This window comes from Canis lupus, chromosome 11, assembly GCF_048164855.1.
Source record: "Canis lupus baileyi chromosome 11, mCanLup2.hap1, whole genome shotgun sequence".
In the NCBI taxonomy this organism is placed as follows: domain Eukaryota; kingdom Metazoa; phylum Chordata; class Mammalia; order Carnivora; family Canidae; genus Canis; species Canis lupus.
Genome location: NC_132848.1, coordinates 19,978,533 through 19,995,650, shown reverse-complemented (window position 1 = coordinate 19,995,650; position 17,118 = coordinate 19,978,533). Strand labels below are relative to the sequence as shown.

The 17,118-nt window shown below is 59.0% G+C and overlaps 1 protein-coding gene across 7 annotated transcripts in view; it reads right to left on the bottom strand.

Moving 5' to 3' along the window:
* BRD1 (bromodomain containing 1) overlaps positions 1-13,553 on the bottom strand; it is a 36,294-nt gene extending 22,741 nt beyond the window's left edge. For 2 of the 7 annotated variants that reach the window (XM_072843490.1, XM_072843494.1), the window contains exons 1-2: positions 13,436-13,460; positions 7,634-9,014 (exon numbers count right to left, since the gene is read on the bottom strand). In XM_072843490.1, the coding sequence (XP_072699591.1) occupies positions 7,634-9,000 (1,367 nt within the window). In that variant the 5' untranslated portion in view covers positions 9,001-9,014; positions 13,436-13,460. Of the gene's footprint in view, positions 1-7,633; positions 9,015-10,667; positions 10,796-11,583; positions 11,714-13,435 lie in introns of those variants that run through there. The other 5 variants (XR_012039051.1, XM_072843495.1, XM_072843493.1 and 2 more) reach the window with 5 other exon arrangements.
* Between the last annotated feature and the right edge of the window lie 3,565 nt (positions 13,554-17,118).

The following is a 17,118-nucleotide window of genomic DNA, read 5'->3' as shown; positions in this document are numbered from 1 at the left end:
GCCAAAACGTCGGGACGAAACCAAGGAACCTAAGACCAAATTTTGAAGAAGGTAAATCCTAAGTTTTACTAAACCATCAATGAACCAGACGGCCAGAACGCCCCCTCCCCCGCATGCCCTCCCCGCAACGGTCCTTCTCTTAAAGCTCCAGTCGTTTCAAGATGCTTCCAAATCCTGCTGCTGTGGGCCTCCGTGCTGACTTCTGACGGGCACCTCCCACACGCTGCCCGGCCCCTGGGCTCACCCAGACCCAAGTGCGCAGAGCCAGCACGGCCTCTCGCGGCCAGGCCCAGCTCAGGCGTCTGCCCTGCAAAGGGACCCGATACTGAGGAACCAACACGGGGCAGCTCCACGCGGACCAGGCGGGGGGACTCTGCCAGAGCAGCCCCAGCAGACCCTAGAGACGACGCCACAAGCTTCTGCAGGCAGGTGCAGAACCCACGCTCAAGTGCATCCACCGCCTGCCCGTGAGCACGGGGCCGTGCATCTACACACCCCAGGACCCTGGGTCACAGCCTCGTTGGGAGGTGGGGGGAGGACACCTGTCACAGCACCCAGGAGCACCTCCAACACTGCTGAGGGCGCCAGCAGGAGGTGCTGGGGAACAGCTGGACCCACTCTCAGGCCCGCACGCAGGGGTCCTCGGCCACAGCGGGGGCTGTGCTGGTCCTGCACGCTGCTGGCCCAGGTGCTTATGGTGCGATTCCCGACTGAGGCGTGACTCAGGTGCCATACGGTGCATGAACCTGAATGCGCGCGGTGTGCAGATCCCCACCTCTGCACACACGTGCTCTTACACAAGTACACGCTCACCCACTCCGACAGTGAAACGAGGCAACATAAATAAAAGTATTTCTTAACGATGTGAAGGTTTAAGGAAACGCTGACAATGGGCTTATAAATAAAGATTTTGAACCTCATGAAACAAGCCACCATCTCCTCTGAGACAGGATCTCTGAACCATGAACAGCTTGCAGACCTGAGCAGCAAGGCGTTGATGAAAGTGCATTTCAAGGTGTCCTGGGGTATTCACTGAAAGCCTGCATTCTGAGCTGATGGGTGGGCACAGAGCACCCAGGCACCCACCACGCGCCTCCTAGGATGCACAGCACCTCCTGGGAAGCAGCAGGGCTGGCACTGAGTGCACCCACATTAACCCTGCACCCACCCAGACCCCAGCCCGACAACCAACAGCAGGTGAGGGCAGAGGAATGCTAGCACACGGGCCAGCCAAGGGACGGGGGCCCAGGGGACTCGCAGCAGGATGCGGATCCGGGTCCCTCAACATTCAACTCCAAAGGGAGAGAGTCCAAAAGGGACCATTGTAAGAGGGGACACAGGACTCGTGTGACTGTAAAGGCACGGCACCCCGCGGTGTTCAGAAAGTGGGTAATAAGGTGAGTCCCGCGCAGGTCAGGACAGAGGCAGGCCCAGGGGCAGAAGGGCTGGCCAGGTCCCGTCTCTCGAGTACAGAGCCTAACAGGGGTGTTCACCCCACTGCCATGCATTTAAGAGTCTTTCTACTTTTGCATTTTAAGAATTTTTTAAAGATTCATTGGGGGGGGGGCGGGGGACAGAGGAGGAGAGGGAGAGAGAACACACACGTGCAGATGGGGAGGGACAGAGCGAGAGACGCTCCACTGAGCAGGGAGAGGCCCCCGGGGGCCTCAATCCCACGACCCTGAAATCATGACCTGAGCCGAAATCAAGAGTTAGATGCTCAACTGTGCCACCCAAATGCCCTTTTAAATATTTTTTTAAAAAATACAGGATTTGGCATGGGTATACAAAAAGGTTAAAAAAGTTTGGTTTTCTCAGGTCTTTCTGAATATGTCTCACACACAAGGTGCCTTCAGATGGAATATAACCTGGCTTCTGAAGAAACTGAGGGAGGACCCAACAGAAGATCAGTCAATAAAACATCAACTTGCGATTCTGGCATATAACCTGAACAAAGTTCTTTAAACTGAGTACCTTGCTCCAATAAAACTGCTTTTACACAACCTATTTACGTATGGGATGAGGATGCAGAGTGGCGTCCACAGATGCTGGGGCAGCGCCAGGAAAGCAGTACATCCATTTCCGACGCCGCCACATTCACGAAGGCCCGTTTCCTGGAGGGACGCGCCCAGCACACACCCCTTGCAGGGAAGCGGCTTCGTGCCACCAGAGCATGGTGGCCTCAGTGGCCCCACCAGATCATGGAGACATGACAGGGGAGGCCCAGCGACTGGCGGGACGGCGGCCGGCCCCAGGACGCGGGGGAAGACGCAGAGGCACACTGCCCGACTCCACTGAATTCACTTTCAGGAATGATGAGCCTCCTCCGAATATTCCAGAAATGACACCTTTCAGCTATTTGATCTCAGGTGAAGAATGCTGGACTTGAACTCAAAACTTTAACGCAGGAGGCGCCACACTGCTTTTCAAAATTATTTTGGCAGGTTTTGTCAAAAATACCATAGAAAGGAGAAAGGCTGAGGGGTAACACGCGAAGACCCCTGAGGGAGGTCGGGACGCCGGCCACGGGACACCGGCCACGGACCGCCACCTCTGTGCTGCGCCATGGCAGGCAGGCCGGCGGGCCCAACACCCACAATCACACAAGTTTCACATCAGCTCGCTGTCCCCCTCCTGACAACGCGGTCAAGGACACCTCGAGGAAGCTGGGCAGAGACGCAAGCAAAAGCTAAGGAAGTAGAAATGGGAAGACACGATCAAGTGTTGACAGAGGAGCCCTTCCCCCCACCCCCGGCTCTGCAAGAGCCCGTGAGCCAGCTCTGGAGGGCCCTGCCTGAGAAAGCAGGGGATAGACACACCAGGGCGGAGGGACAAATGAACCAGAATCCGTTAAAAATGAGAATCACAAAAGCAGAGACAGGAAGCCAACCCAGAGAAAAACACAAGTTCCCAAAACTCACTTGTGAAGCACAAATGAAACCTCAATACGTTCACAGCAAGGGTTTTAGGAAGAGAATCCATAGTCTTTTAAAATTTTCCTCCCACCCCCAAAAGGAAAGGAAAAAGACAGTTTTTTGGAAGAGGTTGGCCTGGAAGACCAGGCCACGTCCTGCCACCAGCAGGGACAGCAGGTGTCCCATCCGAGGAGGCAGGGGCGGCAGCCACACAAGGGAAACACCAAACTCACTTGCAAACATACCTGACAAACCGAGTCCTTCTGGGTGTAGAGCGACTGCACTTGCCCTGATGAGCAAGGGGGTCTGTCCCAGGGAGGCAAAGGGGGGGCCGGGGTGACAAGGTCCAGACAGAGCCCACGGACAACGGGAAAGAGAGCGGGATGTGGTTGTCTCTCCAGAGACGTGGAAAAAAGCCACCGGTTAACCACAACCTCAACTCACCCCAAGCGGGGCCAGAGAGGCCCCATCCTGTCCCTGCTCCACGGAGAAGGGCCAACGGGGTGATGGGCAAAGCTCAGGACAGGACGTGCACAGCGTTCCTGGGGGAGGAGAGTGCAGGACGTCACTGAGCCACACGAAGACGTCAGTAAGGGGACACGCTCTCGGCTACGCGGGGTTCGCAGAGGACCTGTAGTGAGTATACAGGTGGCCTCCAAACCTGTCTGCAGGCACCAAGGGATTTCCAAATTCCCAAGGAGGGCTGTCAGAAAACCTGACAAGGGACTCCACATCAGTGAGTGTGGGGGAGGCGGGGCTCCACGTGGAGGGGAGCAGGGCCGCCCCTCGGGGACGGGCAGGGGCTGCGCGGTGCTCGCGGACCCCAGGGAGAGCAGACTGCCTGTAGGGGACGAGAGAAAACACAGCCACGCTGAAACCCACATTGTGCTCATCCCTCGTGAGAAACTCGTCCCCAAGGGACTGAAGCCACGGGCCGAGGGACAGGGTCACCAAGTGACCAAGGCCGGCATGCGCACTGCGACACTTCGGGGAAGGGTGGTCGGCCCCAGGGACGGACCCTCTGCACGCAGGCCCACACGGCCCGCAAACCCAGAGACAGGACAGCACTGAGGCTGGGGAGATGGCCGGCCACAGACTGGGAGGGCCACCTTCTAGAACATCCTGGGGCCTTCAGGATGTGAAGGCCCAAGGGACTAGGACAGGCACCAACCACAAACAAGGCCACCCCGCGGGGAGCCGGTGCCGGAGGCCTGGCCTGCAGCGCCCCAGCGCCGGTGACAGTCAGCCGCCATACCATCCCCTCCGGCCACTCCACCCGCGGAGGTGACCGATGATGACAACGCACGGCAGCGGTCTAAGAAAAACCCTGGGCCTCTACAGATGAAGAAAAGCTAACTACGTACATGCTCCGTGTCTTAGGAGGACGCCACGAGCTGTGGCAGGACGTGAGCCACGCCAGCAGGGCACGAGGCATGTCTACACGACACCATGCAGCAGAGCAGGCTGCCCATGGGGACACGGCCACCGCGAGAAGTGGCTCATGGGGGGACGGGGGGGGGGATGGGGGGAGCACCGGAAGGCCGGGGTCACCAGGCCGGAGGGTGCGGGCTGCTACAGGAAACACGGGGCAGCGGCAGGATGGCCGCGGACAGGCCCCAGGGAGCACATGCCACCCAGGACAGGACGGCGACACCAGAACACCAGGGGATTCCTACGGGCTCCCCACAGGAACGCGCTGCCGCACAAAAGGAGAACAAGGGAAGGAAGGGGCACAGGCGACCAGCTGCAGGGACCGCTGGGGGGCGGCCCAAGGGCCCAAACCTCAAGACTGTCACAGTCATACACACGAGCCTAGACGTGGAGGGGAGGACACGCATCTGCGATGAGCACAGGACCACCTCCAGCGGCGCCCCTGCCCCAGGCTGCACCCGGGAGGCACCCCTGCGATGCGAGCCACCCACCTCCAGACCCACGGCAACATCAGGAGAGGCCACACATGACAGCACTGTCTTCAAGGTCAACGTGTAAACCAGCACAGACCAGCAGAGACCAGTCACCCGGTGCGTTAACACCAGGGTGTGGACCGGAGGGCCCCACCCCAACTCACCAGGTGGCTGCTGAGGGTGGGCCAATGGGGCCCTGGGAGTGTTCCTGTAACGCTGCTTTTCTTTAAAAAATCCTACTATTTGGTAAGCACCTAGGTTTGCCTCTAGTTTTCCATTCTGAAACTTTTTATATAAATACCATGGAAAACAAAAATATGCAACTAAAAAGTTATTTTCTGTACACACGTGCATAATCACTGAACGGACATGCTCATGGTGTCCAGCGTCATGCTGAGACTGGGGGTTTAGGTCCCACCTCCCAAGTGTCCTGAGTCTTTGTAACGAGCAAAACCGGCACGAGCACAACCCGCACATCTCGCTTTGGGAACGCTCAGAGGCCAGGCGCAGGCCAGGGTGGCAGGAAGGAAATCCAAGTGATGGAGACGGGACAGACAAGAACGGGTACACCACCGTCACCCCACGGGCAGGACCCTCCCGGGCAGGAGCGCCCCGCCCCAGCCCGCCACCCTCCCCAGGAGCAGGGTGGCCGGACCAGCCACACCCAGGCCTCAGCGTCAGGACCCTAAGAGTAGCAGCTGGCATGCCCAGGCCCCCCGGCACCTGCCCTGCAGCCTACAGGGTGGTCGACAGTGGGTCGCCTGCCAGCTGAGGGTGGCTTGAGGCCCCTCCAAGGGTGGGGCTGTGGCCCGGACATCAAGGTGTCCACACACTGACCCTGCACACCACTGCCCTCTACTCTAAAGTGAAGTAACAGCATCCTCCTAATTTAAGGAAAGGAAAACCAAACATGGGCCTCTCGACTTTCGGTATGCGGTTTGGCCGCATCTCCTTGCTTAGAAACACTTGGGCCCAAAGCCGGGGTCTTCTCTTCCATCAGGCCTGCTCAGTGGAGACCTGAGGGCCCACGGTCCTGGCTGGAGACGCCCTGTCCTGCGAAGGGCCGCAGCCCCCGCCAACCCCTGCCAGCCCCCGCCCAGCCCCCATGCAGCCTCCCACCAGCACCCTGCCAGGGGCTCCTAACCACATGGCGCTGCTCACACAGAGGCAAGTACGCTCCTTCGGGCTTCTCAATTTGTTAGGCCACGTTTTTTTTTTTTCCTTTCATTTCTCTCAATTACAGGAAAGCTCAAATTTTTAGGGGTCTTCAACAGAAGCTCTTGATGCAAATCTCGTACTTTCTGCCCCACAGGTAGAAATGCAAGAGAAACTAACATTGAAAAAGTCTAGCTGACTGACGGCAAAGAGACCCCTTGGCATTGGCAGCGCTTCCTTCTGGGTACGAGGGGTGAGCACTCTTACTCGCTTCTGAACTTACTGACTCTAGAGTGACTGCACACGCTCTAGAAAATGTCATTTTGGGAAAAGTCATACTTCTATTTCTTTTATTTTTTAAAGATGTATTTACTTTACAGAAAAACTGTGCACGAGGTGGGAGGGGAAGAGGGAGAGCAGCGGACTCCGCGCTGGGCAGAGCCCCCGAGCCGGGGCTCGATCCCAGGACCCTGAGATCACGCCCTGAGCCGAAGGCAGATGGGTCACCTGCGCAGCCCTGGGCCCCCCACTTCTAATTCTTAAGAGACGGTAGTACCGGCTCTGGAGGACAGCTCAGAATGTCTTACAACCGGACTGGGGAGCTCAACACGACCCAGGACCCGCAGACACCAAACCTGGCTGTTGAGTCGCAGCGTGCTGAGGCAGGAATCCCTCGCTCAGACCCATGGGGAGCCAGAACCGGGAGCCACCGCCCGATACGCTACGAGGATGTCCACTGCCCAGCGACCAGCGTACCCCGCAGCCTGTCACACAGCGGTTTGTGAGACAAACAGGTCGTGCATCCGGCAGCAGATGGTGGCAAGCCGCCCTCAGGAGCACGCGCCCGTGCCCACCCCCACCCGCCGCCTCCTGCAGCCGTCTGACAGCCCCACGCCCCACGCCAAGTGCACGCCGTCCCCAAGGCTCAGCAAGTGTCTGAAGGAGCGAGTGGTGTGCTCTCCCACACGCAGGCTCTGACATCACCAGGTCACTCGCCTCACGTTCCCAACAAAATACAAAGAGCAAGTCAGTCACGAGAGGGGGAGGCAGAGACGACACAAGGTCAGGAACAAGAGCAGACACAGCTGGGGCGCAGGGGTCAGGGCCGGGCATGGCCGGACCCCACCCCAGCCCCGCGGGCCGCCCCCCCATCACAGGACACCCACTAGCCCTGCTGCAGAACCCCCGACCCCGTGGAGGCCACCCGGACTGCTGTGGTCTCCCCCGTCCCCAACCACGGGGGACGCCCGCCGCACCCCGCACACGGCTCCAAGCTGGAGGACCCTACACGGACAGCCCTACATGACGTTCGTGCCACAAAGGAAAGGGTCGGGAAACCCAGAGAGGCCGTCACCGACAGGAAGGAGACCGGGCCTCCCTCCAGAAGCTCCCGTCAGCCCCACTGATCTCCACCATCTCTCACCTTCCTCTTCACAAGAAATCATTTTTAAAATACCACAAGGTTCCCAAAGCCGGTGGGAGAGCAGAGCGAAGAGGAACGGCAGCTACTCCTGTCCACACCTGCGGCGCTAGGGCCTGGGACCCGAACCCTGCAGTCGGGCAGCTCAGGGGAGAGGGACCGGCAGCTCAGGGGAGAGGGACCGTCAGCCAAGGAACCAAGGCTCCGGGCTCACCCATCCCTCGCTGGCACGCACGTACCTCTGAGGGGGGATGTAGGGCGCGCACACAGGCGGAAGGGCCGCGCAGGGCTCACTCAGGGTCTTCTTGGCCTTTTTTGCTTTCTTCCTGACCTTGGACGTGGACCTGACCGCTTTGACGGAGCTGTCCTTTCGACAGACGCCATTTTTCATTTCGACCTCCCCGTATATGTTCAGGGGCCTCCGTGTACAACCTGGGGGCGTGTGGACATCACAGTAAGCGGTCTTCCTGACGGAGAAGGTGGTGGCACCTCCAGTGAGCTCCTTCACGGGCTCCATCTTCATGTAGAGGCCGGCCTTCTGGGCGCAGGTCACGTGGAAGGCGGTATAGCAGTTGGCCTTGTGGCACTGGATGCAGGCCCCCACGCCCTTCTGCTTACAGAGGTAGCATGTCAGTTTCCACCGGGCCGGGGGGATGTTCCTCACGCCGTCGATGGGCTCGATGAACACCGTGTTGGCAAAGCCCACCTCCGGGATCCACAGGGCGCACACCACGTGGCCCCAGCGGTCGTCGTCCGTCTTTTTGAAGGCACCTCCCTTGTTGGGGCAGAGCACACAGTCGGCAGGCCGCGCCCGGGACTGCAGGCAGTGTCGGCACAACCACTGGCCCTCGGGGATATAGGGCACCCCGTAGCACTCCTGGTGCACGGCCAGGTTGCACATATCGCAGAAGAGGATCACGTTGCTGTTCTGGCACTCGCCGTCCATGCAGATGCAGCACACGGCGTCCTCGTCGATCAGGGACTGCTGCTCTCCCTGCTTCTGGTTCTCGCAGTAGGACTCCTTCTCGAAGCGGTCCATCAAGAACTCAAACACGCTCTGGGACACGGCCGAGACACAGTCGCCCTTCCGCTTCTCGTTGACGATCTCCAGCCAGGCGTAGTCCTCCTCGTCCATGTCGTACTCCACCTCGTTGTCCAACTCCTCGGCCGACTTCTCGATGAACTTGTAGTACACGGGGGGCCGCCTGGGGGCAGAGGGCGGGCTGTACTCCACGATCCGCACCTTGGGCTCAGGAAGCGCGCTGGCTGACGCCAGTGGGCCGTGGGCACTGGGGAGGGCTTCATGTTTCTTTTTGACTCTGTTGTTTTTGTGGCGCTTAGTTCGTAAGCACACCGGCGGCCTCTCGCTGTTCTCCTTATTGCTGTTGCACTCGCTCAGTTCTTGAGCGGTGAGGTCATCCTCTAATATGATCTCCAGGGGATCAAAAATGCTGATCCTATGCAGGCGCCCCTCAATCTCGATCTCCACCATCCTCTGGGCTTGCGCGTAGGTCAGGGTCTCTCGCGTGGGGGAGTGCTTAGTACTGCACGGGGAGGAAGGGTGCCTCGCTGCAGCGCCGCGATGACATCGTCCTTTCCTCCTCATTTGGTACTGACTCCCTGAAACAGAGGCACACGGAAGGTTAACTCCCTGCAGAGGACCGACACGGGAAACCCACCAAAGACGCAAACCGACTTGAACTAAATCAAAACGAAACTCCCAGCTCGGGGCTCTGAGGCTTCCAAAACCACCCATGGCAGGACTCATTCTCGTGTTCCAGGGACCGCCTGGACCAAAGGACACAAGTAGCCAGGAGTAGCCTTTATAGGCACAAGCCTCTCTGGGCCGCTCTGTGGTTCCCCCGGCTCACCGGTCACCTTGGACCAAGCTAACAGGTCGCCCGGGTGACCGCAACAACCCTCCTGAGTGGCGGTCCCCACCCGAGCCCAGTCAAAGTCCACACACAGAGCTGGACCCCAGCAGGCCCAGAGGTCGCGAGAGCAAGGCGAGCATGTTTGCTGGCTGCCCGCTCCTGACCCGCACTCCCCCTCATCAGCCCTCCCCCGCCCGGCTGGGCCCAGGAGCACCCCTGCAGCCCCGGCCTCATAACCCCCCAGGGTGTCGGGAGCCCTGGCAGTCTGGCCACAGCAGTCCATCCCCTGGAGCACGGCCTCCGCACCGTGTCGAACCACAGGGCCTCTAGGCCATGCCAGGACCACAGAGAGGAGCCCCATGTCGGCCCGGGTGGCCGTCTACATCCCCAGGAAGCCCAAGGCAGCTTCCAGAGGGCCTCAGCAGTGGCCGCCACAGGAACCCCACAGCCCAGGCCACCTGCCCCTTCCCCCCAGCGGCGCTTCTCAGCTGCCATTGGGAGTGTGGTGCTGGGCCGTGCCCTCCTCCTTGTCAAGTGCACCCAGACAAAATGTGCAGTGTGCCATGGATGCATCTCTGCTCCCCCTCCACACGAAGGGCCACCCGAGGACCACATGCTGCCAACAAAGGCCCTGCCCCGGGGCTGCCGGCAGGGGCTCAGGTGCCCGATGTCCTGGCTACAGACGTCTCTGAGAATTTGCTCCTCAGACCTCCAGCAGCTCGCTCAGGGACACAGCCTATTTTCAGTGTCCCTCCTGTGACAACTCCTGACTTTGGACTGAGCAACGTGCCATGTTGGGAGCCTGCAGTGAGGACCTGATTCCTCCCTCCAAACCACTATGCTGTACTGAGAGGAAGCAAGATGCACGTTCCAGTTGGAGCCCCAGGCCCACTGCTTCGTGGCCGGCCAGGACTCGGGAACCTGGCACGGGGGTGCAGCCTCACAGCCACCCGGCTGGTCTCAGGGAAAAGCCCTGAGAGGGTGCCTGGGGAGTCCTGGGAGGCAACCCCAGCACACCATAGGTGCATGTAACACAGAGCCTTCAGGTTTTCCTTTTCCTTTTCTCAAATAGAAATCCATGTCTCATATTGAAATTTTACAGGAATTCTCTGTAAACACAAGCACAGCAAACACCGTGGCCTGTTGAGACCCAACTCACTGGCCTGTCGGGGTGTCCAGGCGCCCGCTCAGCCCTGGACAGCCTGGCAACAGGCAGCAAAGCCATGACTTGGCCAGCCCTGGGGCACAGTCCCTTGTAAAGAAGCTGGGTGTCCCCCTGGCCGGGTGACAGCCCCGAGGGCGTCCGCACCGCAGCCTACGAGGGGAGGACCCTGAAGCACCCAGGGACCACCCGACATGTCATTACTGAGACGGGCCGAAGCCGCCGCCGGTTACTCACCAGGTGCAGAGCAAACCTGTAATTGTGTCCTCCAGCCCCAGCACCCAGCGCTCTAACTAAGAGCAGCCTTTGGGACCCACCGCCTCCCTGGGGCTCCCAGGGGCTCCTGAACCACTTTCTACAAGAAATTCATCAAACGCTTAACGGTCCGGCAGCTCTAGAACCTGAGAACAGAACCGCGGCGGGGACCGGCCACTGCCCCGCGCCTCGGCCTGTCTACACCCGCGGACGCTGCGAGCCCTGGGCCGCGTCCACACCGGGCGGTGGTCGGCGGGAAGCCCTGCTCGCGCTTCCACACCGGCTCGTGCGCTGCGGGGCGTGGGACGGGGCACGGCACGGGGCACGGCAGGTCTCCCCGCGAGGACGGACGGCGGGACCAGGGCGGTCCGCTCCCGCGGGGCACTGAATGCCGCCCCCAGCGTGCGGGCGCCAGGCAGGGGTGAAGTCTGCGGGCGAGGGAAGCGGAGCCGATGGGCGTGGCGCCTTCCTGGGCCTGCGGACTCGGTCGGGCCGCGGCGCCCTGCAGCCCCGAGGCGGCGCGGAGGGGGAGGCGGGGGGGCCGGAGGGGGCGGGGGCCGAGCACCGCGGGCCGCCCACCTGCCGCCGCGGGGACGCCGGGCGCGGGCAGCTTCCCGGGCGGCCAAGCAGACGCGCGGCCTGTTACATAACGACCCGCTCGGCTCCGCGGCCGCCCGCTCCGCGGCCTCCCCGGGCCCCCCGGGCCCCGCCCCCGCCCCCGCCCCGATCCCCGGTCCCCGCCCGGCCCCGGCCCCGGCCCCCCCCGCCGCCCCGGGCCGCCCGCCCGCCCGCCCGCCCCGCCGCCCGCGGACAATGCGCCTCCCGCCGCGGCCGCCAACATGGCGCCGGCCCCCCCGGCCCCCGCCCGGCCCGGCCCGCCGCCCCCCCGCCCACTCACCGTCGGGGCCGCGGCGCGGGAGCCCGGGGGGCGCGGAGGCCGGCGCGGCCCAGGCGGCGCTAATGGCGCCCGCGGCTCCCCCGCCAACGGCCGCGCAGGCCCGGGCCGCTCTCCGGGCGCGGGGTGCGGGGGCGGCCGCCGGGGCGGGCGGGGCGGGGGCGCGGGCGGCGGGCGCGGGCGGGCGGGGGCGCGGGGGTCGGACGCCCGGGCCGGCGCGGCGCTCGCTCCCCAGCGAAGCAAACAATGCGGCGAGCGCTCCGCCCGGCGCCCTGCGTGACGGACGCGCCCCGCCCGCCGCCGCCGTGACGCACGCCGCCGGGGAGGGGCGGGGCGGGGGGCGGAGCCGGGGACGGAGGGGCGGGGGGGAGGGGGAGGGGGAGGGGGAGCGGGAGAACCGGAGGGGAGGGGAGGAGGGGAGGAGCCCGCGACGGAAGGGCGGGGGGGGGGGGAGGGAGGGGCCGGGGACGGAGGGAGACGGAAGGACGGCAGAGGAGGGGGAGGGGGAGGGGAGGGGGAGGGGAGGGGAGGGGAGGGGCCAGGGGACGGAGGCGGGAGAGGGACAGGACCTGGGCAGAGCGGACAGAGGGGACGGGGAGGATGGAGGGAAACGTGGCTGGAGGGGGGACGGAGGGGAGGGGGAGGGGGGCCGGAGGAGGGGGTGACGGACGGGGAGGGACCAGGGGTCGCAGTGGGGGGACGGAGGGAGGGAAACAAGACCGGGACGCGGGGGGCGGAGTGGCGGGGAAGGGGGGGATGGAGGGGGAAGGGGGGGAGGGGAAAGGGGAGGAGGGGGACGGAGGGGGACGGGAGGGCCAGGGGACAGAGGGGGAGGGGGCGGAGGGACGAAGGGACGGAGGGGGCAGGACTGGACCCCTGGGCTGAGGGGGGCCAAGGGAGAGGACACGGAGGGGGGAGGTAGGGGCCTGAGGGAGGAACGGGACCCTGGGCCAGGCAGGGAGGGGGCGGCTGGCCTGGATGAGGGGGAGGACGGGACCCTGAGGAGGGGCCTGGACCCTGGGGGCGGAGTGGAGCCAGGAGCCTGGAGGGGAGGACGTGACCGTAGGGGGCACCAGGGAGGAGGGAGGGGTGACCGGACTGAGGCCGGGGTCCCTGGGCGGGGCCAGAGAGGGCAAGGACCGAGGGGCGCCAGCGGGAGGGGGTCTAACCGCAGGGGACAGGACACAGGGCAGGGGACCAAGGCCACAGACTGGAGGCGCCGCGGGGCAGGTGACTCCGGGGCGTCTAGGGCGGAGCCGAGCTGGTCCCCTGGTTTCCGGAGGCTTCGCGGGCTCGGTGTCCATGAGGACGGCTGGGGCCCCCGGCTGCAGGAGCCGCCCCTCGCCTCCGCCCCGGGTTCTCCCAGGGAGACATCTCCTCACCAGGGCACGCAGAGCCGAGTCCACCGCCTGGGACCGTGCTGCGGAGGCCTCCCTTGGAGTGTCCCGGGTGGGAGCCCCCCCAGCCCTCTGCCCACGGCGCTTGTGCCTCACGGCACCCAGCCGATGGATGAGAAGTGAAGGCTTGGAGGGTGGGCGAGGGTGGCAGCCAAGGCTCCCCTCGAAGCTGCTGCCCCTGCAGATACATCGTTGGGCCAGGGCAGGGCTGGCCAGGTGCTGGGGCACCAAGCATGTGGGGACCAGCGCCAGGAGCTGCAGGTGCCCCCCTGCTTTACAGAGGCCTGCTGATCTGACGCCAGACTTGCCAGGACGCCCAGGGGTGGAGGACGACGGAGCCAGGCGCAGCCCTGTGTCCTCGACCTTGGGCCAGCCAGGGGCACACCCACCCGCCCCAGCAGGTTACAACCCAGAGCCCGAGTAGGAGGAGATGAGAACCAGGAAGCCTCTTCACACACCTGGAGACGGAGAATGGCTTCCCAGGTGGCAAGGCATGCCCGGGAGAGAAGAACAAATTCATGTCAGAGTGACGTTCCCAAATTCCAGGGATAAAGAGACCACCTCCAAAAGCTTCCAAGGAGAAGGATATTGTTTGGTCACACTGAGCCTGATTGCCACTCGGCAAGGAAGCGGTTGTCAAAATTCTAAGAATTGAACCGAGAATTCCCTGTATGACGAAACTCGTTGGTGAGACAGCAAAATAAGGGTGTCTCCACAGTCAGTAAACATCCAAGTTTACCAAGTTACGCACAAAGTCTCTAAAAAAAAAAAATGCTGGAAGATAGACTCCAGCAAAATGAAGAGTATGTCCAAGAGTAAGACATGGATGCCAGCAGAGAAAATCAAATAACAACTTGAGAGAAAATCCCAGCTGAGCCCCACACAGCATACGGTGAGGGGCGATGACAGCGCAAGTTCTCGTATTGTTGGAGGACTTCAGAGTTGGTAGAAAGAAGTTGGGAAACTGAAATGAAGAAAGATTGGCGGTAGCAACAAAAAGCAGAAAAAGATAAATGCTTGGTAAGTAAGGAATATGATATAAAATGACAGGAAGAAATTCAAGTATTCCAGGAATCACAAACATGACTAAATTAATCCATTAAAAGATAGAGACTCTCAGACATATATCATTAGGTACTATTTACAAAAAAAAAATAGTCTAAAAATGTCACAGAGAGATTGAAAATAAAAGGATGGACAAAGTGTGTACCATACAACTTTCATTCTTCGGTAGACTGTAAAGAGAATGGACAAAAAATTAAAAACCGGAAAATAGTCGAACAGGTATACCTTGCAAATGATTAGTGTCCAGAATCCTTTCAAATCCATCAGAAAAAAAAAAAGCCAATAGAATGACACACAAAATCCATAACCAGTCTCCTTGAGGGGAAGAACATGAAAGGGCCAGTAACCGCATTTGTAATTTTGGGGATGCAAACAAATCACACCAAATGAGCACAAATGTGAAAGTCCAACCCAGTGATGACGGGAAGGTGGATCAACTGAGATACGCGCACGCTGTGTACATGGCACAACTGTGTCGGTAAATAACAAGACACGACCCAACAAAGCTGCATGTGGTACCGGTTACGTGTTCCCGCCTAACAAACCAGCTGCAAGACTGTCGCTCAAAATGATAATTGTTCCTTCTGCACACGGAGCTGCCGTGTGCAGAAGGAAACCATAGGCAGGGTTCAGCAGGTGCGGCCTGTCTAGTCCCCGCTGCAGCCCCTGGGATGTCCCTATGCGGGCTGGAGGGCGCACTCCAAGGTGGTGCACTCGGGTGGCCGGTAGGCCGGTTCCAGCTGGGGACGGAGTGGGACCGTGTCCCGAGTCCCGAGAGAACCAGGAGGGACCTGTATCACTTCTCCCATAGTAGCCAGAAGTCACCTAGTGTCCCTTGGGCCCGAGCCTGTCCAGATTCCAGAGATGAGACAGTGCCCTCTGCCCTCGGTGGAGTGTCAAAGCCACATTTTAAGAGGAAGGAACGTGCTATGGAAGAAGCCGTGGCCACTTGGGGAAAATGCAAGCTGCCTCATGTGCGGCTGCTACGTACCTATCGGTCCATTCCATGCCTGAACGTAGGCCAAAGCCACGCTTGTTCATCACACACCAATGTTCACGACAGCATTTAATGTCGTGATTTAATGGCAAAAATACTGGAAGGAAAAATTTACCTTAATGTCTCTGGACAATAAAATGAACAAAGTGAGGTGTATCCAGACACTGCAATAGCACACAACATCTTGACAATGAAGGGATTGTTCCACTTGGGGCCACGTGGCCAAATCTCAGACACGCGCAACCCTGAACGGGAGGAACTTAAGACTCTAACACAAAGTGTGATTCTGCTGATGCTCAATGGAGTGAGCCAGGACACATACATGCAACTATGTACACACACCCCGTATCTTTTTTGAGATCTATTGATGAAGCTAAAGTTCACACTGACAGCTCCAGTTACAATCCAACAGATTTCATTCTATCCTCCCTTTATGTAGAACTCTTTTTCAACGATGAAAAGACTCGATGCGTTTGGCTAGTAGTTCGCTCGGTCTCTGTTGAAGCTGTGCCAGCCAGACAGTTGACCCAAGACCTCAACCACCACCCCCTGCCCCGCCTGCACTAGGATGTACTTCCAGAAGATAGACGGCTGAGAGCTTGACCTGACAAAGGCAAAGACGGCATCGGCATCCTTTTTTAATATTCTATTTCCTGGCAGAAGTCAGACAAAACCCTTTTTCCTTGCATTTGATCTACCTCTCGTCTTTGATATAGTAGATTGTGCTTCCATAAACAAGCACAACATTCTTTAAATGGTATTCTCACTTCCGAATTCAGGAAAGAATCGTTTTCAACTGACTCTTTTAATAGAAATTTAACTATTTGCATAATATTATTAATATTATCAATATTGATAGGAATCAGTTCTCTCTCTTTTTATTTACCAGGATGTAATTAGAGAAATTGTGCAACCAAGACCTTATGTGGGTGTCACATTTGAGACTACATTCAGTGTGACCCACCCACCTTAGGAATGAGGGCTGTAGCATCTGTGTTGAATCAATGCCCACAGAGCCCTCAGACCTACCCTACTCAAGTACCTGTCCTGTGGTGTACCAGGTCTTGGTCCTACGAGTAGTAAGGAAACCAAGAACTGTGCCAGGCACCATGGTCCTTGGGAAGATAGGAACTTACCCACATCCACAGGCACTACAAGCAAATCGGGAAGATCAGTTCGTTCGGTTTCCCAACCTAGGAACAGAAGAGCAAATGAGAGAAAATCTCAGGCATAATACAGGCTCAACCCCACATTCCTTATGATGACATCTCCAAACAGGAGTTGATTTTCTGGCCTTCATCTATGGGTAGCACCATATGACTTAGGTGTGCCAGCCCAACGAGAAGGCTCATACGGGTTAATTACCACTTCTTACAGCACCTGCATAGATGAATCAGGTCCAAACACAAGAAGGCCAGCTTTCTGTGGTCAAGAATAAGCTTTGTAGATAATTTATCATCATAAGGAGGGGCTAATAAAAATCTTTCAAGACTTAAGAATGGGTAAAAGGATGGTGGTGGCAGGAGGCTGAATGTCGTCTAGCAATTGCCTGCTAAACCTGCCAAGGGGATTTTTTTTTTTATCCTCAAGAGTGTGTACCTGTTTCACTCACTATTTATTGATTATGGTTTTTTTTTACAACCCATTAAGGGTAGAGTTTAACTTGGAGAAAACAGACAGCTAGATAAAATGATCCCCACCTGATAGCAGCACAAATAAATTTTGTCCAGGAGTAAGGAGTAGGAATTATTTCTGTCCGGTAAAAAAGATTACAATTAGAAGAGGTTGCCGTTTCATGGCCCTACAGAACATTAGCCAGTCTTTGATCTAAATTAGCGAGCTTACTCAAGCAAGCTTGTCTTTAGCCACTACCGGTACTTCCTCCTGTCTTCAGTCTTTTACCAAACTTACCATCATGCTCGTTTCCCCATTAATGATTTAAATAAATCTTGGACACATCCTCACTTTAGAGTTGTAGAGTCGTATTTTTAATTTTTTGAAAATTATGCCTTGATGGTCCCTACATCTAGCTGCCTCTCAACATCCCTCTACAATATCTAATAGGCATCTTAAAATTAA